This window comes from Syngnathus leptorhynchus, chromosome 4, assembly GCF_054491065.1.
Source record: "Syngnathus leptorhynchus isolate UIUO chromosome 4, UIUO_Slep, whole genome shotgun sequence".
NCBI classification, from domain to species: domain Eukaryota; kingdom Metazoa; phylum Chordata; class Actinopteri; order Syngnathiformes; family Syngnathidae; genus Syngnathus; species Syngnathus leptorhynchus.
This window is the reverse complement of record NC_141198.1, coordinates 16,230,655-16,251,312: the sequence shown is the minus strand read 5'-3', so window position 1 is coordinate 16,251,312 and position 20,658 is coordinate 16,230,655. Positions and strand designations below refer to the sequence as shown.

The 20,658-nt window shown below is 47.1% G+C and overlaps 2 protein-coding genes across 5 annotated transcripts; one reads left to right on the top strand and one right to left on the bottom strand.

The window, feature by feature from the left end:
* The first annotated feature begins 25 nt into the window (after positions 1 to 25).
* Positions 26 to 16,683, top strand: clip1a (CAP-GLY domain containing linker protein 1a). Of its 4 annotated transcripts, none has more exons than XM_085910992.1 (26): positions 26 to 157; positions 2,858 to 3,148; positions 3,299 to 3,825; positions 4,618 to 4,742; positions 4,864 to 5,080; positions 5,194 to 5,391; positions 5,468 to 5,559; positions 5,643 to 5,703; positions 7,015 to 7,119; positions 7,623 to 8,363; positions 8,447 to 8,557; positions 8,865 to 8,922; positions 9,040 to 9,123; positions 9,201 to 9,357; positions 9,525 to 9,690; positions 9,844 to 10,059; positions 10,691 to 12,922; positions 13,581 to 13,687; positions 13,763 to 13,883; positions 13,962 to 14,014; positions 14,268 to 14,385; positions 14,499 to 14,628; positions 14,703 to 14,749; positions 15,402 to 15,431; positions 16,095 to 16,222; positions 16,363 to 16,683. In XM_085910992.1, the coding sequence occupies exons 2-26, from the start codon at positions 3,058 to 3,060 to the stop codon at positions 16,601 to 16,603; spliced, it is 6,156 nt and encodes a 2,051-aa protein (XP_085767118.1). In that variant the 5' UTR covers positions 26 to 157; positions 2,858 to 3,057; the 3' UTR covers positions 16,604 to 16,683. The 4 variants fall into 4 exon arrangements, with proteins under 4 accessions (XP_085767118.1, XP_085767121.1, XP_085767120.1 ...); XM_085910993.1 differs by having other exon boundaries at positions 59 to 157; positions 3,002 to 3,148; XM_085910995.1 differs by lacking the exon at positions 7,015 to 7,119.
* Positions 16,684 to 16,702: 19 nt separating this feature from the next.
* On the bottom strand, positions 16,703 to 20,560 carry LOC147058501 (leucine-rich repeat-containing protein 43-like). Its single transcript, XM_085911002.1, has 12 exons — positions 20,392 to 20,560; positions 19,770 to 19,970; positions 19,589 to 19,699; positions 19,368 to 19,507; positions 18,979 to 19,217; positions 18,747 to 18,907; positions 18,528 to 18,678; positions 18,282 to 18,421; positions 17,927 to 17,995; positions 17,502 to 17,696; positions 17,346 to 17,424; positions 16,703 to 17,277 (listed from the first exon to the last, which is right to left on the bottom strand). The coding sequence occupies exons 1-12, from the start codon at positions 20,476 to 20,478 to the stop codon at positions 17,147 to 17,149; spliced, it is 1,704 nt and encodes a 567-aa protein (XP_085767128.1). The 5' UTR covers positions 20,479 to 20,560; the 3' UTR covers positions 16,703 to 17,146.
* Between the last annotated feature and the right edge of the window lie 98 nt (positions 20,561 to 20,658).

The window sequence follows — 20,658 nt, the reverse complement described above, 5'->3', positions numbered from 1 at the left end:
AACTCTATTTGGACAAAATTCATTTTGTCGCAAACCTCGCGCTTCCGCCGGTACAGTATTTTTGTTGCCCGAGTGAGAAGTCGAAGCAGCAGTAGCCGATAAACTCTTCTCTTTCAACGGGGAAGACGTGGCTTCTATCCACGGCACGCCGAAACAGGTCAGTTTACGCACTGTCAAGTCATTTCAGTCGCCTTTTCAAGAAAAGAAAAAAATGGGGCGGGGGGTTAAAGCAATGCCGCTAAACGAGTGGACGTCGGTTGAAGTTGACCAGGTAAGTGATGACTTTAACTTGAGGCGTCAGGTCGGCTAATGGCTAACGTGGCTCGGTCTTCCACTACCCGCTGTCACTCGGGCCTCGCCCGTTTGATATATGCACTAACTAACCATGGCGTATTGTCAAAAAACGCTACGAGTTACACGGTGTTATCCGTGGGGTGGTTATTATTTGGTACGGGGAAAAGTTAGCCCTCCCACGGCCCCGGAGCTGCCATCGCGTAAGCGACATTGCGGATACTTTTGGCCGCCTTCGAATGACGTTCCCATGTTGTATATCTTTCGCTGTGGTCGGTGGGAGGGTGGCTGGAGTGTTTTTTTTTTTAATTATAATCTAAATTAAATCATTTCGGGCTAATTTTTAGCCATTAGCTCGAACAGATGTGCCACCTCAAAGATATGTCCGTTAGCTTCTCGGTTCAAGCTGTCAACGTCAGCGCACTACTTAACCTTCTCCCTCAGACATTGTTTTTCTTCTCATTTTATTGCCTACGGGAAAATACAATACATTTTATACACAAACTCGAAGAAATCGACACTTTTTACAGTTGCAGAGGAAGTTGGAAAATCTCTATGGTTATGAACCGAAATTTACCACATTTACAATTGGCTCTGCAAAAATATTGATGAAAGTGTTCCCTATCACTTCTGCACTTGTGTCTTAATAGATGTTCCGATACTGTGACAGATACTTTCAGGTAAACATGGCCCTTGTAAGCCGTTCTCCCCTCACCAAAGAAAGCGTCAAATCCATTGTCCTGTCACAGTTTTTGAATTTGCACTATTCGCAACAAGTGAACTTGTATTGCTTAGTATTAACTTTACATGTAGCATGATGTTCTGAAAAGAAAATGGTCTTTGTCCTCTGATGTAGTTTTTTTTCCTCCACAAAGTGTTTTGAGACACTACATAATTGAAGTGCTTTGTGATCCAGGTGACATTTTAGTGAACTGTTTGGAAGGATGTGTGTGTGTGTGTGGGGGGGGGTAGTTGGATGTTAAAATGCTGTTACTGTCCAAGGTTCACCCCAACATATAATGTGTGCACAAATTATGGCCCTGAAGCATCAATTTGTCTGTGCTCCATGGTTTGGCTCTCCCAACACCCCCTGCCACCTTCTCGCCAGCCTCGCCGCAGATTAGCGGCGAGGCTACAAGATTCAAGATTAACATGATTGCAGCGGGAAAGTCTCCAAGTGGATGATTTTACTCGAGTGGTCGCACGTAATGCGAAATGGCATGGATGGGCCACATTCAAGATTCTCTCTGAGGTCCATCAAGAAGATGACGTGCTAGTTGGTATATTTTGTGGCATTAAGTGCTGTGCTTTTTTTTTTTTTTTTTTTCCTGGCGGTCCCATGACCCGAGGCTGTTCTTTGCTAGGCGTAGGGGGTGTAAACTGGAAAGCTCCGGTTAAACTGGGTCGATGATGATGGCCGCCTTTCATTCCAAGACTGACAAATATCTTGTGAGTGTGTCTGTGTGGGAGGTTGGAGTTGTGCGTGTGTGTGCGTGCGTGCGTGCGTGCGAAGAGGGTTGCATGTGCCGTGGGTGTGGGTGTTGGTTTTTTTTTGTGTGCCTAAGTTTCAAACTGAGTGAATTAATTAAGATGAGATCACTTTTTTTGTGACCTTTCTGTCGTAAGCGTTTTCTAATTGGCAATAAAGGTTGGACAACACGGTTCAACTTCAAGACAGATTGGTGTTTTTGCGTGGGTGAAAGTTTTGACGACTTGCCATAAAACACAAAGTTAATGAATCCACGAGGTCAGAACTTGAAGTTTTACCGAAATGAAATTTGGCAGGCATGTCTATCATAGATAAATTCTCGTCCCAACAAAGTCTCAAAGACACAGCCATTTCGGATTTTAGCTTGCTCTCTACCTGTTTCGAGTTTTGCTGTCCAAATCCTTTTTAGGAAACAGTAAATTGCTCAAAAATGACTGAGAAAAATGTTCCATAACATTTGAGCAGGTTTCTGGGGCACGTTGACAAAAGGTGACGACATTTAAAATCAATCATCGCTCCAATAGGCTTTCGGTGGGCTGCTAATCTGACAAATAGGATTATCTAACACTGCTGGGTGGTATGGGATCTGCCCCACCCCCGGCCATAATCCAGTTTTCATCTACCAGCCAGACATTCCCATTTGATTTGGTAGAACAAAAAGCCAGAGTGGCCGCGTTTGCCAGTCGATCAAGGTCGCGGATGCCGCCAGAAGAGCTCAACGGAGGCATGATCTGTGCCGGCGTATCATCTGGCCTTTTGGCGGGTATTTTTAGGCGTGTGACATGGCCTCTGCTGTGCTCACAGGAACAGAATGCCTCCCAAAACAAAGTGGCCCGGAATGACTCATGGACATTTACACTAGTGCAAGGGGCTTCCAAACATCTTCATCTTCCATGCACACACTGACCAAGGGGCGAAGAACAACATCATTATGATTAATTACAGTTTATAAAATATGTTTGATATCTAACACCCAGTGAGTAGATTGTTACTGTGTATTGGTCCACTTCACAAAATTATTCCGATTTTGCTAACAAGCAAATCTTTTTTTGTTGTTGTTGTTGTTTCTTTCCTCAGGGTGTTTATTTATTTATTTATTTTTTCCCGCTCCAACCCTCTACTGCCTTTTCTATTTTTGGATTTGTATATATATTATATATATATTTTTTTACATCACCATCCAAGAGCCTTTACCTGGTGGTTTACATGCTCTACGTTCAGACTGCGCCCTTTGACGGACTTTGGCCTCGCACGTCCACGACACCACACGAGGAAACATGAGCTCGGCCAAGGCCAGCGGTATCAAAGTACCCAGTAAGGTAGCTCGGGTACCAGGTACCGGCGCACCAAAGACCAACCCGGCCTCAGGTAAGACTGCATGCTTTGAACTAGTGACACCTGGTGGACACAATTGAAAGAGTAATAATAATCAAAGGATTGTATTGGTTTAACCATTCAGATCAGAAGTTTGCCTTTTTAATGGCATTTGTATGTACTATTTGTCCTGCTTTTCAACAGGAAGTAAAACCGCCGTGGTCGAAAAATCAGCCTCCGGCGTGGACGATAACAACGATGACGGCGATAGCTTTCAGATAGGCGAGCGCGTCTGGGTGAACGGGACCAAACCGGGCTACGTGCAGTTTTTGGGAGAGACCCAGTTCGCCCCGGGACAATGGGCGGGCATCGTGCTGGACGAGGCAATCGGGAAGAATGACGGCTCGGTGGCGGGCGTGCGCTACTTCCAGTGCGAGGGCCTGCGAGGGATCTTCACGAGACCGTCCAAGCTGTCGCGCACCGAGGGAGAGGGCGACGGCACCCAGACGGCGCCGCCCTCCCGCGCCGCCTCGCCCGCCCAGTCCGTAGCCAGCGTGGCCTCCCACACGCCCGGCGTCAAGTCCGCAGCGGCCAAGAAGACCTCGTCCGCCATCCCAACAGCGCAGTCTTCCAACCTGGCTCGCACTAACAGCGAATCAGTCTCCAACCTGTCAGAGAGCGGCTCGGTCAAGAAAGGGGAACGGGAGCTCAAGATGGGTGACCGGGTGTTGGTAAACTTTGGCGCCTTTTGTTTTCTCTACAATATCTTAAGCATGTCAGCATAGTCAACTGTACAGCAGTACTTTGAGATAAGAGTCGAATTTGTTCCGTGACCACACTTGTTCATCAAAATAATTAAGAATGCTAAGAAACGTGTTAAGTTAGACATTGGTTCATTTGACATTTGTTAGATTAATCTGGCTCATTTAGCAATACAAAGGAAAAATGAAAATGTCACCTACCTAATTTGTCTAATGATCCAGCCAGTCTGTATGATTTTAGAATCATTTTTCTGGGTTATCTATTTTTTTTAATTTTTTTTTTTATTTTCCTCCCTGAATTTTTGCTATAGAGTCAGGTACTTTGATGCCAAACACCTCCAACAGTGAGAGGGTTCACTGTAATCTGCTTTTCTCACTGAAATCCTAAATGACATAATTCCTGCAAAGCACCAGAAAGAAGTGCCAGTTTTGAGCAGATTGCGGTCAAACTGTCAGCTTTTTTTGGGGGGGGGGGGGGCACGGGCACGTTAGGACTCTTTGAGACCTTTGGCTACTCAAAACAGTCTGCGGTTTTGTAGTTTACCACATGGAAAAACAGGATGTTGCACATTCCTCAAAAGAATAGCGTTAAAGCGGACGTATTATGGAAAAGTCACTTTTTAATGCTTACAAATATTGAGTCTGTTCATCAATTACGTATGAACACAGTAAATCTTTCGTTTGAACCTTATTTCTCAAGGTGCACGTTTTGATCTTTGAAGGTCTATAATGTTGTTTTTGGGTTATCCTTCCCTTCCTCAGGTCGGCGGTACCAAGGCAGGAGTGGTGCGCTTTATCGGCGACACGGATTTTGCGAAAGGCGAGTGGTGTGGTGTGGAGCTGGACGAGCCCTTGGGGAAGAATGACGGCGCAGTGGCGGGCACAAGGTAAGAAATGTTATTTGCCATTATTATCGATTTAATGGAAAGAATTTGATGACCTAGCCAAATTCAGAGATTCACACGATATTTTTTTTCCAAAGGTTTCCTTTCCTGTCTGCTTCCGCAGGTACTTCCAGTGCCAGCCCAGGTACGGCCTATTCGCACCGGTGCACAAAGTCACGCGCATCGGGTTCCCCTCCACCACGCCTGCCAAGGCCAAGGCTGCGGCTCGCAAGGCGGCCGCCACGCCAGGCGGCCTGAAGCGCAGCCCCAGCGCCTCCTCCATCAGCAGCATGAGCTCCGTGACCTCCTCGGTCAGCACCAAGGCCAGCCGCACTGGTCTGGTAAGATGCGCTGATGACTTAAAACAGATTAGACTACAAATAAAATGAGTGTGGGCCCACAGCATCAGCATCAAGCGTCTTGTCTTACGGTAGTTTTGTTTTTGATCCCGCAGCTGACAGAAACGTCGTCACGGTACAACCGCAAGATCTCAGGCACCACGGCCCTACAGGAGGCTCTAAAGGAGAAGCAGCAACACATTGAGCAGCTCATGGTGGAGCGGGACATGGAGAAGGCCGAGGTGGCCAAAGCCACCAGCCACGCCGGCGAGATGGAACAAGAAATCTCGCTGCTCAGGGATGACCAAGAGCAGGTAACTCTGACGAAACGCGCATTTGGTGGGAAATTTGAAAGACGAAATGAACATTTTCTACCGTGTGGTTTGGAAGATGGAGGCTAAGATGGATCAGTTACGTGCCTTGGTGGAGGCGGCCGACAAAGACAAAGTCGAGCTGCTCAATCAACTCGAGGAGGAGCGGAGGTAGGGCCAACACGTCAAATTTAGTCTACGGTTAACACTTAAAAGTTGATCGTTAATTATTATTTCTTTTTTCCTCCCAACAGAAAAGTGGAAGACCTTCAGTTCCGCGTTGAGGAGGCGTGCATTACGAAAGGTGACCTGGAGGTAATTTTGATTTTAATTTCAATATGCACACGCATCACAATGAATGTGTTTGATGGATTTTTTTTTAAAAATGTATAGTACATACACATTCAGACTGAGGCATGTTTAATGAGATCATTTGCAGATTTAACACACACACACACACACATCCATACATAGAGCGTACAACAATACTCACAAGCTACTTTCCAAAATGTGTCTGCTTGTCATGTTTTCAAAAGTCCAAACTGTCATAGGGTCCGAATAAGTCGGTGGTAGAACAGGAAGCACCGCATCTGCATCCTCTCTTTATCTACAATGATGTGAGCAGAAACTAGCCACTCAACATATATTGATTGATTGATGTGAGTCCTGTTTTTCGAGTGCAGTGTTCCAGCTCTTGCTCAGGCTGTGTTCGATGGCAGGATTTGTCATCAACTTCCACACCACTGCGGAAGGAACTCAAAGTAGAGCATTAAAACCAGGGCGTCAGGGTTAGGATACGCCTTTTCCCCTTTTTATCCCCCTCCGTGTATGTGTGCTGTGCACTAACCGTTTATGAGTCACCCTTCAGAATGTGCATGTGGCTTCACAACAACAAACCAAAAACCTTAAACCAAAAAAAGTTTGTTGAGCGCAAGCTGGCGGCGAATGCTGGAACTTTTTTAATAGTGATGTTATCGCCTCTTCTTCCCTTTTGTCTTCGTCCTTTTTTTATCATTTTAAATTTCTCATCGTGTCGGTCCAGTGCTCGGCATGGAACCACTGGAGATCCCTCCCGTCATTCCCCCCCCCCCCCCACCACCACTTATCAGCAATTCTGGTAGCGTCTCCAATCATTTAGACATTGCTGCTTGTATTTCTTTAACTTTAAAATGTGACAATTTGACCAACAAAACGGAAGGGTCAAAATATAACAAATGCAGTTAGCTTCATTAAAGAACATCCCAAAACACTGCAGCACAACATCATACATGGGTGCCCATCTCTCTCTTTCCACCAAGCACAGCTACTTGGACCAGGTGTCAGTTTGCATGTCCCCATTATCCCCCTCACCCCTCCCTAATTTCCCAACGTGCATATTGCATCTTTTCTGCATATTCACAAGCTTTGTGCTCATGATGCAACTGAGCGTTGTGCACTAACTGGTGGCGTCTCCTTCCTTAAGCGCTAGTTATCACCCATGACTCCATCCAACTGGTCCCTTTCTTCCTCTTGTCTGTGTCGGGCTGGCTTGTAATGGTGGCACTGGTGTGTTCTCCTTCTTTCTCTCGCTCTCTCTCGCTCTCTCTCTCGCTCTCTCTCTCCACCCCCGCCCTTGTGTACTAACAGACGCGGACCAGGCTGGAGCATGTCCACAGTAAGGAGCTTGAACAGAGTCTACACTTTGAAAAGACCAAAGCTGAGAAGCTTCAAAGAGAGTTAGAAGACACTAGGGTAATGGATGCCGTGTCGCGTTGGGATAGGGAGGGAAAAAAAAAACACACACACACACACTTTAGTGAGATGATAGTGTTGCACCAGGTGGTATGTCTAGAGATCCACCTGGAATTGGTTTGTGGTCTATTGTGGAAATACACATAAATGTGAGTTTTTTCCCCCCCTCCAATTTCCTTCCTGAAAAAAAGTCCTCCAACAAAGCAGGTGGATTATGTTTGTGTTGAAACAAAATCAAACATTTGCGTTTCATTACACTACTGTGCATAATAATTTGGAATGGTTTGATTGAAAACATTGAAATCATTCCCCGACAGTTGATGACTTCAAAATGTTGCTGTGTGTGATTGATAAAAAAAAATCTGAGAAAAATATAATTTGCATAGTCATTTTAAAAAAAAAAACAAAAAACATTTTAATCATCATTTTGAATGTCTTCACGCACCCTGCTAGCATGCTCAGTGTGTCAGATACTTCTGAAATTAAAATGTCTGCCTTTCAAGGTTGCCACCGTGTCGGAGAGATCCCGTATCATGGAGCTGGAGCGGGACCTCTCGCTTCGCACCCGGGAGGTTGCCGACCTGCAGCTCCGTCTGGGCTCCCGGCAGGCCTCCGATGACCCGGACGCCGGCGGCGTCTCTCCCCTATTGGAGGAGATCACGTCCCTGAGAGACCGTCTGGCCTCACTGGAAGCCGAACGGCGGGAGGAGCTGGCCAGGTTACGGGAAAAGCTGGAGTCTCAGGAGAAGGCGCACGGCGAGGCGACCGCCCAGATCCAGGCCGCCGGCGTCAAGCTGTCCGGCGACAACGAGCAGCTTCGCATGCGCCTGAGCCAGGCCGAGAAAGACAATGCCGACACGCTGGAGAAGCTGAAGCTGGAACACGAGCGAGCCCTGGAGGAAGCCGCCGCCGCCCGCAACATGCAGGTTCACGAGCTGAAAGAGCGTCTGGCCTCCCTCGCCGAAGACAAGGAGCGCCTGGATGACGCCGTGCGCGCCGGCGTTGACAAAGCTGAGAATCAGCACCTGGTGGAGCTGGAGGACGTCCTCGGAAAGCTCCACGCGGCCGAGCTCAAGGTGAAGGAGCTGGAGGAGATGGGAGCGCAGCTAGCGCGCCAGGCCCAGGACGAGAGAGAAACCAAAGAGACGGTGGCACAAATGGTCCGACGTTTGTGTCTTAGCCAAAGCAACCAGAAAGCACCACTGGAAGATCTTCCCAATCAAGGAAATCCACAGGGAACTGAGGTACTAACTATGGTTTCAAGTGTCTTGGTTGGCTTCAAGTGTGTTTTTCAAAAATGTCATCTTTTCTTTTCGTTGCTTAAAAGTTAGTTGTTGAACTCAGATCACTGCTGGAAGGCAAAGAGAATGAAATCCTGTCACTACAGCAAAGATTAGCCAGTGAAAATGAAGCTGCGCAGCAGCAGCTTGGAGGCCTGGTAAGTATTGGTATTTAGTTTTATTTATACATATAAATTGTTTACTATTTATTCATCACAACCATACTTTGATAATTTGCCTCCATTCTGCAGTGGAATATTTTTGTTAAAACAAAACAAAAAACAAAAAAAAGCTTTTGGGGATCAATTTTCTCCTTTAAGCCCACACATGCACTGAATTAGTTCTAACAAATTGTATGACAGTCAGTATCATAGAAATATATTTATATTTTCCACAATGCCCATTGAAATGCATTTGGTGGGTCGCCAACACTTTTTCTTTTTTTTTCCCCCCCCTTGCCCACAGAAGCAACATTTGGCTATTAGCACAGAGGAGCAGACGAAATCTGCAAAAACTATGCAAGGTAAGGAATTATTCACTTTGTCTTCTCCTCAGCCTGTTGCGCAGCATCTCGCCTTGTGCCCGTTTCATTATATCCTCAACCTAACAAAAAAAAAAAATGTCATTCTTGGTTTGCCAGAAACCCTTGAGAGGCTCAGCAAAAAGGAAGAGCAGTGCACAACTCTTACCACAGAATCAGAGTCTCTTAGGAGTCAGTTTAGTGGTAAGCAGAAGAAAGGTGCGAAATAACAACTATATTTATGTATGAAGTCACGAGCCGCCACGTTTCTCTCAACTCAGGGCTGGAGAGGAAGCTGGCGGCTGCCGACGAGAAGGTGCGGCAGCTGGGCGAGGACAAGAGCAAACTGGAGAAAGACATTTCGGACATGATGACGGCATCCGGCGACAGTTCGTTGCAGCTGAGCAAAATGAACGAAGACCTCCGGCAGAAAGAAAGGTGCTGAGTGCTGTACCCTTGGGGGGGGGGGGGGGGATCGATAGGTAGATGTGACTAATCTGTTTGTAGTAATGTATGTAATCGGATAAGTTCAACATACGAGGGCAAGATTTTTTTTTTTTTCCTCCGCTTTTAACCGCTCCGCCTGCCTGCCTTCCCTCTCTCAGGAGGCTCGAGGAGTTGCAGAGTCAGTTGGTGGAAGAGAAGAACAAGGTGGCCCTCTCCAATGAGCAACGGGAGCAGGATCTGTCGCACAAAGACCAGGAACTGTGTGAGACGCGAGACAACCACGCAGCTCAAATAAAATGTCTCCAGGAGAAGATTGCGACATTGGTTAGTAGTCATATGGCAGACATATCAGGGGAAAGCATTTTTTATTTATTTTTTAAAATTATTTGTCGATGGTTGGATCTCTGAAGTCAATCCTTTGAAAAAATGACAAAACGTTGCATCCATGGTCACTTGTCGTCTTTTCTCGTTCCCAAGGAGACGAGTGCGCAGCAGAGTGCAAGCCAGTCCGAGGAGCTTAAGGACTCTCAGGCAAAGGCTCTCACCCAGGCCTCCGAGGTCCACGGCAAGGAGGTCCAAGGGCTGCGAGACAAACTGGACAATCTGACGAAGGAGCTCTCCTCCTCCAAGGACAGGAGCCAGAAGCTGGAAAAGATGGTTTCTGAGCTGAAGAATGACAAGGAAAAGCTTCAGGTAATGAGTAGAGCGCCTACTCTTTGTATCCAGCTATCACATAACTTGAATTTTTTCCCCTTGATATTGTTAATCTTGACATTTTATTTAATGAGGCCAGAACCTTGACTTACTACAGCAGTAGAACAAATTAAACAAAGTCAAGATGCCAGTGTCTTTGCCACGAAGCTTAAAATTCAGCTAATCTGCATCCCGTTCCCACCAATCGACGCTTCTCGAAAAAGCGAAGCCGTTATTACTTTCCGGTTATAGTGTACACGTGTGAGAAGCCCACCACACCTCCCCTTGGACATTAACACTTGTGACCCCTCTCATCATTTCATCTAAAAATGCCATCATGAACTCATCGCAGTGAAGCAAAATGTTTTGAATGACTCAATGTCACGTTTAATCGAGTAATATCGGATTTGCCGCAAAATCCAAATCACTATTGAACGTGCGTTCGGTGTTGTGCTATGGTGTCTTTGCCGTTTTTATTTTTATTTCTGCAGCTTAACCTTTTGGGTTTGCATTCATACATATTGGCTTGGTTTATTTGGGATCACCTTACAATTTCTTGATGTGCATCTTTGCATATATCCTCCTCATTTTTTTATTTTTTATTTTACCCGATCAACTTGATTTTCCCCAGCATCTTTCCGCTGAGCTCGACTCCTCCAAGCATAATGTTGAACGCTTGTCGGCAAAACTGGAAGAGCAGACTGCAGCTCTGGACCGCAAGTGTCAGGATAGTGAGGAAGCTCGAGCTGAGACGTGCAAATTGGAAACACAGCTCTCAGAGGCGCAGAGCAAGCTTTCTACTCTCCGGGATCTTTCCGTACAGTACGAGGACCTCCGGGTTACCGTAGAGAAGCTCTCAAAGGAGAGGGATGAATTACTCGACGCCAACAAGAGTTCAGAGGTAGAAAGAACGTCACTCAAAGACCAGTTGGAGAAACTCGAAAAGGGTCTCCTGGAGGCGCAGGATGAAAACGCCAACCTGAAGAGCACAAATAACAAACAGCAGTCCGATCTCGAGGATCTCCGTAAACAAAATGAGGAGAAGGATGCCACGCTGCTCAAACAGAAGCAGGACGCTCGGCAAGCTGAAAGTCAAAACAAGCAGCTCCTGGAGGACTATGAAAACATCTGCAAAGAGCGCAGCAGGCTAGAGGAGGACCTCAACGAGAGCAGGTCTAAACTGGCGTGCGAGAACGACAAGCTCATCTCGGAGTTGGATGCGGCCAAAACCGGCAAGAAGTCTCTGGACGCCAAGAACGCAGAGTTGCAGGCCAAGCTGCAGTCTCTCAACTTGGAGAAAGAAGATCTGACAATGGCGAACAATCAGCTGCAGTCTCTCGGAGAAACGCTAAGCAAAGAGAAGGCCACCATGTCCTCCGAAATCAGCGCAGTCGCGACGGACAAAAACAACCTCGAGGCCTTGAAGGAGGAACTGCAGAATAAGCTCAACCTCGCCAAGAAGGAACTGGACAGCTCCGTCCGCGAATGCGAAGACCTGAAGGCGTCTCGCCTCAGCCTGGTCCAGATGCTGGAGGAGTCCAAGACCAGCAGCCAAGTGACCGATTCCGAAAGGCTTCATCTCCTGCAGGAGAAGGAGGACTTGCTCGCCTCACAGAGGAAAGTCTGTAAGGAGAAGGAGGAGCTGCTTAAAGACACTGAAGAGCTGAAGGAGAAGATCAAAGAGTCTGCCCAGCAACTGACTCTGTCAAACCTAAAGCTGACCGAGATGTCTGCAACTCTGGAGCGAGAGAGGGAGACATTTGGCACGCAGAATTCCGAAAGCTCGGAGGCTCTGCATGCGCTGAGGAAGGAGAAACTGACCCTCCACGCGGCGCTCGAGCAGCACAAGACAGATTACGAGCGTCTGGCGGGTGAGAAGGGCGAAATAGAAGCGAAGCACTCCAAGGCCGCCGCTGACATTAAGGACCTCTTGCAAGAGCGGGAGAAGCTTGTGAGTGAAATCCGAGCCACAAAGGATCAATTGGACAGCTCTTCCAGAACTCGGGGCGATATCAGTCAGGAGAAGTCTCGCTTAGAGGGGATGCTGGAGGAAGCCACGTGCAAAACCAATTCAGTCGTAGCCCAGTTGAGGTCTTTGGAAAAAGAAAAGGCCCAGCTCGAGAGCGAACTGGGGAAACGTTCCTCCCAAATCGAACTCCTGGAAAAGGCCAATGCCGATCTGACTCGAGGACGCGGGGAGCTCCAAATGCATCTGGAGCAATCCTCCTTGGAATTGAAAGGGCAAGTCGAGGAACTCTCCAAACACACGGAGGAGTCGGCCGCTAAAACGAAGAAGCTCCTCGAAGAGATCGCGGAACTAAAAAAACAGACGGAGTCGTTGTCCGAGGCCAAGCGGCATCTGGAGGAACGACTCGAGGCGGAATCCAGTGAACGGACTCGGGCCGCTCGGCAAACGGAGGAGTTGCAGAACACCCTGTCCCGACTTCGGCGGGACAACGACGACATGTCCTGCCAACTTCGGAACGCAGACGAGCAGCAGAAGTCTTTAACGGCAGAAACTGACCTGGCAAAAGCAAAACTCAAGGAACAAGAGCTAGCGACCCACCGCTTGTCTGAAGACAAGCGAGCGCTCTTATCCAAACTGGACGAGAGCGACAAACGGGTGGCGGCACTGGAAACGGAGAAGGAGGCGCTCCTGGCCGGACGCGGTCGTTCTGAGCACGACGTTTCCCAGTGGCTTGTGGAAAAGTCACTGCTAACTGGCCAGTTTGAGAAATCGCAGGAGGATGTGAAGACCGTCCGAGCGGAAGCGGCCGCCACGGAGAAACGCCATCAAGAGGCTGTGGCCGAAGGAGAGCGGCTCCAGTCTCAACTTAAACAGGCCATTGCTCAGCAGCTTGAGGTATTCCTCCCTCCGCTAGTTCCTCTAGTACGCCAGCGCACCTGCATGCCTGCTTGTCTGTCTTCCTGATTTTTCATTCTTCCAATCCTCACCATACATTGTAATCCTTCTTTCCTCCGTGTGGGCTTATAACGCGATCAGCACCTTTTCCGTCTTGCGGTGTTTTGGCGAAATTAGCGTTACGAGAGCAATCACGGGTCCTTTTATTATTATTGCCCCAAAAAAAAAAAAACAAAAAAAAAAAACAGACGCTAATTTTTATAGCTTCTTGTACCAGAGCTGTCAGAATGGCTCTGGTGTACCTAATAAAACGGCTAACTCGCATTCCTTTCCACTTTTCTCTCCGTTCTGAGTCCACAGGTCGTATCTATTTGTACTGTGTATTATTTTAATTGGTTCTACAATTGAGCACGCTCTCGATCGGGCGAGACCAAAATGAGGCTCGAATCAAGCTTTTGTCATCTCTGCTGCGCTGTGCCTCGCGCGGCGTTCTAAAACCGTCTTCCGTCCTGGTCCCGCTCGCAAGCGATGGAGCAAGCGAGCAGACAACCAGAATATAACGCAAAAATAAGACTCCGCTGTATTTTTTCCCCCTCATATTCTTTATTTTGTAATCTGGTTCTAATATTTGATTTTCTTGCCTTGATTATCCATTCAGATGGACGAGTTCAAACAAGAGCAATCAAAGTACCAGCAAGAGCTGAGCACCTCCAAAGAGCAACTTTGTGCCAAAAGCCAAAAGCTGGAGAGTCTCGCCCGGGAAATGTGAGCACGCCCGTCATACATTCCTACGTTTTGGTATTGAACAGCGCAACATGGCCGTTTTCTGCTCATCCTTAGCGAGGAGCTCAAAGAAGCGGTGTCCGTTAAGTCACGCTCCCTGCAGTCGCTCCAAAACGAGAAAGACAAGCTGGCTCAGGATGCCGAGAACAATCACCAGGACCACAGTGAATTTAGCAAGGTGTTCCCGTCAATACTGCATCAATCAAGTCGAGTCTTGAGCGTGATGATTTTTGTCCCCCCCCCCCCCCCTCCTCAGCTCAAGGACGAGCACTCAAAACTCCAAGCACAGTTGAAGGAGTTGAAGAAAAGGTTTGGCAATGACACATTTTGTCACTCATTACCTTTTTCTAACATCTCACAAGAATTAAAACACTTTTTTTTTTATGTATTCTTCTCAAAGCCTGCCAAGTTATGCCTTCAGGTACTCTACTATTAGTTTCAGCTACATTTGAAACTTGCTTTCAGTCCCGAGAATGAAATGTGCTGATGCAAAAAAGGCGAGATATCGTTCCTGTACTCCAATGTGCAATATTGTTCTTTTTGCTCTTTCTTGTGTGGACAGCGAGAGCACTTTGAAGAAGAAGCTGGAGAAGGAGAATGTCGAGTTCCAAAAGTCCGTTCGTAAAAACGGTGCCTTAGCCTCCGAGAAGGATCAGCAGATGGAGGCCCTAAAGAGCGAGGTCGAACAAAACCACAATAAACATTCTTTTTTTTTTGGGGGGCTTTTAGTATTTATTGATTTCTTTTTAAATTTGGGTTAATTTTTGCGCTCCTATTGTCCCTCGTTCCCCAGCTGGCTGCCACGCGTGTGCAAAGTGCCTCAGCCCAGACCTTGCAAACTGCCATCGCTGCCTTGGAGCAGGACAAGGCTCAGCTCAAGGAGCGGGTGAAGGAGCTGGAGCAAGAGCTTGCCGCCCCATCAGGTGCGCTTTGGAATTTGTGTCACCTTCTGAATGACGGCGGCGTGACCGTGCCTTCTGCACTCTTGCGCGTGCAGGCGATGTCGTCGTCAGCCGGCTGAGGGACACGGACACGCAGGCCGAGGTACGTTCATCAGGGAAAACTCGGAATGGCTTGAAGAGGAAGTTGAGTGTCAACTTGCTTCCTTACCCTGCCCCTAGTGCCATTTGGGTTTTCTTTTTTCTTTCTAAAGTCTCTTGGGGGAACCGAGCTGCTTGCAACATGAGTCGAGTGTTGATTGTTTCAGTATCACCTTTTAGAGGAGCTCAACTGCATTAGTCCCACAGGACACTTCATTTGGTACACTTGCACACTACTTTGTATTTATTTATTTTTACATGAATTGAAATTTTGTATATTTCTATTTACCAAATTATTTTCTAGTATCCAAATATTTGGTCTGATTTGTTCAATGTTTTTTTTTGTTGTATTTGTTTGTAGTTTCATTTTAATCTTCTGTAAAATTGTTTGTTTAAGTGTAGTTTTTTTTTTTTTTTTTACTAATTACTTATTTTTATACCCCTTTGAATTCAAATAGTTATATTATCCCCCTAAAAATTTTGCATCGTCTTCATCAAGGCTTATTTAGTGAGGCAAGTGTGCCTAATGATGTGTCCGCCCAACCTCTAAAATGTCATACTGTGCCATTTTGTGTGTGTGTGTGTGTGTGTACTGTATTCTAATTTGAACCTGCTATTTTCTTCCTCTCCTCCGTCCACCCCAATGCCGTGCTCAGTCTGCAATGCTGCAGAACCATCAGGCAGCGGTTTGTTGATGTTTTTTCGTCCTCGTCGTCGTTGTTGTCGTCCGCTTCACTCATGCATGCGAGCATGTGTCACTTAAAGGAGACCTGTTATGCTTTTGATCGCCCACACAAGTTCAAATTGTTCCTGAATGAGCGCCAAATTTCACTTTTGCTGCTAGCTAATGCTAACGCTGGCACTGCAGCTCAGCTTACCATTTTGGCATCGTTTAGGTTGTCCATAATATGTCCCCTTTAAATATATGTGAAGTCATCACGGGGATTCCGAGTGCGTTGGGGTGGTCATCACTCGTTTGTCTTTGTTTGGGTTCACACTCACTCGATAGAAATAATTGCTTCGGGATGGGCATTCAATCATTGAGATGTACTTTTACAAAAAATGTCGATATTTTTTGTAACATTTTTCTTAGATGTGTAAGACTGTATTTCCAATGCATAAATATTTTGGAAATTACAGTACATGCAGTAATTACAGCAATGTTGTCGCCGTAATGTAAAAAATATTTTGGGCTGTAAGATAATTGTACTAATAAGTAGGTTTGAATTTTTAAGTGGGTACATCAAACCCAACCTTTCATCTTGAACATCAATTCCTGCAAATGCCCATCCCGAGTCATACAGTATGTGTCTTTGGAGCAGTCATTCATGTTTTTTTGTTGAAACCAGATTGACTTCCTAAATTCGGTCATCGTTGACCTGCGGAAGAACAACTTGGACCTCAAGGACCAGTTGGAGAAACTGGCCGCTGCCGCTCTCAACGGCAACAACGCCAGCGAGTTAGACGACGACGACGGGTCAGTAAAAATAGAATAATTGACAAACTTGGATTAATCCTGAGTGTTTTGACAAAATAGCAGGAATCAATTATGTGACTACTATTGTGATGCATAAATTCCAATTGTCAACTAAAAGTGGACCTGAATGCTTTGTGTAGGGAGGACAAGGAGAGCAGCAAGAAGAAGAAAAAGAAGAAGCCCCCTCCTCGACTATTCTGCGACATCTGTGACTGCTTCGACCGCCACGACACGGAGGACTGCCCGGCGCAGGCGCAGACGCCCGACACGCCGCCGCACACCGCCTACCACGGCAGCAAGGGTGCCGAACGGCCCTATTGCGACATCTGCGAGCTCTTCGGCCACTGGAGCCACGACTGCAACGATGACCGAACCTTCTGAACGCGACCCGCCTTGGCTTGTCCGTCCATCGTTCAATTGAGGGCTAAAACGCGGCATCCTTGTTTGCACAGTTTGTCACACTCGTGGCAAAAAAAAAAAAAAAACCTCGGGATATCGGCCGACATTTTTGCCTCAGCTTAAAACTGGCTTTACAGAAAACCTTCATTTGGAGGAACCGGAGGTGGCAGAAATGGAAGAAACGGAGCAATTTAAGGTCAGCTGCCGACGTTAGAGTGCAATCTTGATTCATTCAGAAGTTTTACCATATCCCAAACTTGTTGTGAGCAGTGTGTATATAGAGATATAGAAATATAAATTCCTAAAAAGGATTCTATGTGAAGGATACAATGGTGTGACAACTTGGGAGCCATCGTGCATTCTTTTTTTTTTTTTTTCTATGCCTGGAAAACCTTTTTTTTATTGAATTTTGGTGGGGCGCATGCAGGCAGAATACTTGAAAGCACTTCCTTGCTTCTTCTTTCTACTTTGGCTTTTCCGTACAAATAAAAGTGTGTCGAAATGAAAGTCAGAGCGCGTCTTGCCTCAGGAGTTAGCGGGCACCAGTGGCGCCACCTCGGCGGCGTGGCGCCACTTTTTCAGCTCCACGCTCAGCTCCACCGTGACCGTTTCGGGCTGACCCGACGTGTCGGCGTCGCTCTCCTCGCGCCGCGTCCCTGTGAAACGGAAGGTGAGCATCACATGGTCAAGCAACATGGCACCAAAAGTTTGATGACAGAATCACCTTTGCCAGATTTCTTGGTTCCAGCACGGCTTCCTTTCTTCTTGGAATCATCCTTGGATTTGCTGTCCACACTGGCGTTCTTCAAAAAACAACACCACATGGACACATGTCAAGGGCAAACTTACTCCCAATGAAAAATAACAAGCGCTAACTCGCCTCGTCCGTAACTGAAGCGTCTTCCACCGGAGGATCTTTGCGCATTGAGCCAAAGTCGCAAAGGATGTCCACTTTTTGATTTCCGCCGAGAAGGCCGTGCAGGGACACGTGCGAGGATGCCACCACCGTGGTCACAGGCGGGTCCGCCACCAACTCCACCGCAGATTTCTTTCGCTTGTCTTTTGCAGCCTTGGGCTGAAAAGCGTTCCGACAAGTGCCGCATTTCAATACATATGAAACGTTCCACACAAAGTTTGCCACATTTTTCAAACAATTTTCATATTCAGCTCATTCATTGTTAATCATCAATTTCATAATTCCAACATTGAGACTTTTGATGTGTTTGTTTCAAGGCATCGTCTTTCGTTTTGGCATGACCTGATGGTACCTTTTTGGACCTGCACGACTAAGATGATGAAACCTACTTTTTTCGCTTTCTTGTCAGTGGCACCTTGCCCACCATCGTCTGAGACCTCCACAGGCCACGACAGGATCTGAAAGTCAGACGAGAGATAAGTTTTTTTTTTAATTTTATTTCTAATTCGATATTTAATTATTTACTATGACTGCACAGATACTTCCTTACTGAACTTCTTACACTAAATTGTTCAAGTCACTGTCCTTTTTTCTAGCTCTGTGGATGTCAATATAATGTAAAATATGTCATATCATCAAAATCATTGGAATGTACTTTAAAATATGATAGAGTGCTAACTATTACATTACTAACTTGTACAAGAGTCTTCCACGCCCCCTAGTGGCGACTTTTGTACTTCTTACCTTTTCCTGCTCGATAAAAATGAAAAATCCTCGATGGAGGAACTTCTTGAAGCTGCTCAGATCTCGCACGACAAAGGTCAGCACGTGGCCAAAGTCGATGCAGTCAGCCCACGGCTGAGACGACGTGCTGTATCTCGACTCTGTGACAAAATTAATATTCCCGAATTTCACTTTCACCCTGCTGGATGAGTTATTCATGTTCTAAATCTGTTGGTGAGTGTCATTAGATACTTTTTTTTTTTTTACCAAAAGATGTTTGATCCTCGCTGCAGTCTTCCACGTTGACCACCACAGTCTCTTTTACACTCTTCTTCTTAAGCGACTGAGTTGGTTCGGAACCCTGGTCCTGACTCTGATCCTGACTCTGACGCTTCGCCGGACCACCAATCACAACTTCCTGCCAACAGCGCCATCTAGCTTCTGTCACTGAACGGGCGCTGTAAAGACGAGTGGAACGCGCGGTACCCGGTAGGTGGTGGTCTGGTGACTGAAGAACATGTACGAGATGACGTAGCTGTAGTTGACCACCGGGAACTCCGGAGCGTCAGAGTCCTCGTCCTGCGGATTCGGGACCCCCTGCATCCCGCCCACCCGCACGGTGGCCGACGCCCAGTCCACCAGAAGGTCTAAGGTCATATTTGAATTATAACTCGTAAAAATGATGAAGGATGAGAAAGAACGCCAGGTGGACTCTCACGGCTCATGTTGGCCATTCCCCTGTAGCGGTGCCGCTCCTCGGGGGCGATCCACGCCGCGTCCAGGTAGGAGAGTCGGGGAAGGGCGTCCACGGCGAAGCCAGGGTACGAGGGTGCCAGCGTGAATGGGTTTCCTTCCAGCACCAGGGTCCGCAGACACGGCAGCGTACCTAGCGCCTTCAGCAGGGGGCGCTGTTCTGTAAAGTCGCACTCGCTCAGGTCCAGACACACCAGCTCAGGCCTCTCACATAAAACACACACAGGGATTATAATAACAAGGCTGAGGTCACGACTCGCAATGTCACGAAAAAAAAATCCACACAAAAACTACATAAATGGCCTGATGATATTTTGATGTCAAGGAACTTATGTTAGTTATTTGCGGAGCAACCATTGTTTTCCTGTGAGTTGGGCGACGTCTTGATGGGATCCCAGACGGTTGGCGGCCAGCCCGAGGTACTGCAGGTGAGGGGGCGGAGAGATGGCCAGGCGGCCCAGGGCGCACAGCTGGTTGGCACGCAGCTCCAACACCTCCAATGGTACGCATTGGAAATTGGCCACTTAGGTTAGTCACAAATGTCAACAAGTGTGTTGATACATTCATCAGCACACCTTAAGCGTCCTGGGAAGGTTCTCGGCCGAGATCTCGCTGATACGGTTGGCGCTGAGCACAAGTTCCTGCAAGTTGCAGAACTTCAGCAGGTAGTTGTCGACCAGAGATACCTGAACAAAAGCCAAGCAATCAATCACCGCTACACATTTGTGATGCAAGAAGGCCCTACAGCTTCCTCACGTCCTTGTCGACAATCCGCAGCTTCCTGAAGTAGCTGCACACAAAATCGGCGTCCAGTTGCTCTGGCTCCACCACGGCCACGCGCTGGAGGGCGGCAGCCTGCGGGCTCCACGGCTCGTCGTGGTGCCACGGAGAGTGCGGGCAGTTTAACAAGTCCAGCAGCGCGTCCGTGTCCTCAGCCTCACTGCCGCCGTCCTTCCTCTGTTAGGAAGAAACGCACACATTTCTTTGCTCAAATGCAAAATTTTTCCCTTCAGTCATGTTCAAAATGTCAATTTATTCATTTATTCTATTGGAAAATATTCATGTTCAAGCTCATTTTGATCCCCCAAAGTATTTCAGTTGTGTGTATTTTGTAAGAAACCTTTTCTTTTTGTCAAAAGCCACTTGTGCATTTCATTTCTAAAAATAATTCCCATTTTTTAAATCTAAAAAAGAAAAGTAAAAAAAAAAACAATGACAAGTATGAATGAAATAAAACTATTTCTCCAAAAGTATAACACTTAAAATAATTGTCGGGACTTTGACTTTGTCCCAATGGTTCGTCAAAAGGCGCCGATGGGACCGCGTCAACTCGGTAAGAACTCCCCCCCCCCCCTCCCTCCCTCCCTCCCTCACTCACCCAGCTGCCTTTACCACAGGGAAACTGGTCGAGACACAGGCGGCGAATGTGCTTGTCCAGAACGGCCGACAACGCCACCGAGCTCATGCTGTCCTCCACAAGCCGGCTCTGACATCCTTCCGCGCCGAACTGGCAAATTGTTTGGCTTAGCGAAGGAAGGTTGCCAGGCAACGATGAGGGGGCGTGGTCACGGTCTGCAACTGGACAGCACTTTCGTCACTCAAAAGAATTGAGCGCATTTTAAAAGAAATCATTTACAAATGATTT

What these genes read in the sequence shown, in the direction of transcription:
- clip1a (XM_085910992.1), top strand. Translation starts at nt 3,058, where the DNA reads ATGAGCTCGGCCAAGGCCAGCGGTATCAAAGTACCCAGTAAGGTAGCT. An exon ending in GAGAGTTAGAAGACACTAGG is followed by an intron (nt 7,120 to 7,622) that starts GTAATGGATGCC and finishes CTGCCTTTCAAG; the next exon opens with GTTGCCACCGTGTCGGAGAG. An exon ending in GAAATCCACAGGGAACTGAG is followed by an intron (nt 8,364 to 8,446) that starts GTACTAACTATG and finishes GTTGCTTAAAAG; the next exon opens with TTAGTTGTTGAACTCAGATC.
- LOC147058501 (XM_085911002.1), bottom strand. Translation starts at nt 20,478, where the DNA reads ATGAGCTCGGTGGCGTTGTCGGCCGTTCTGGACAAGCACATTCGCCGC. An exon ending in CCTGTGGTAAAGGCAGCTGG is followed by an intron (nt 19,971 to 20,391) that starts GTGAGTGAGGGA and finishes TCTTCCTAACAG; the next exon opens with AGGAAGGACGGCGGCAGTGA. An exon ending in ACCAGACCACCACCTACCGG is followed by an intron (nt 18,679 to 18,746) that starts GTACCGCGCGTT and finishes CGCTGTTGGCAG; the next exon opens with GAAGTTGTGATTGGTGGTCC.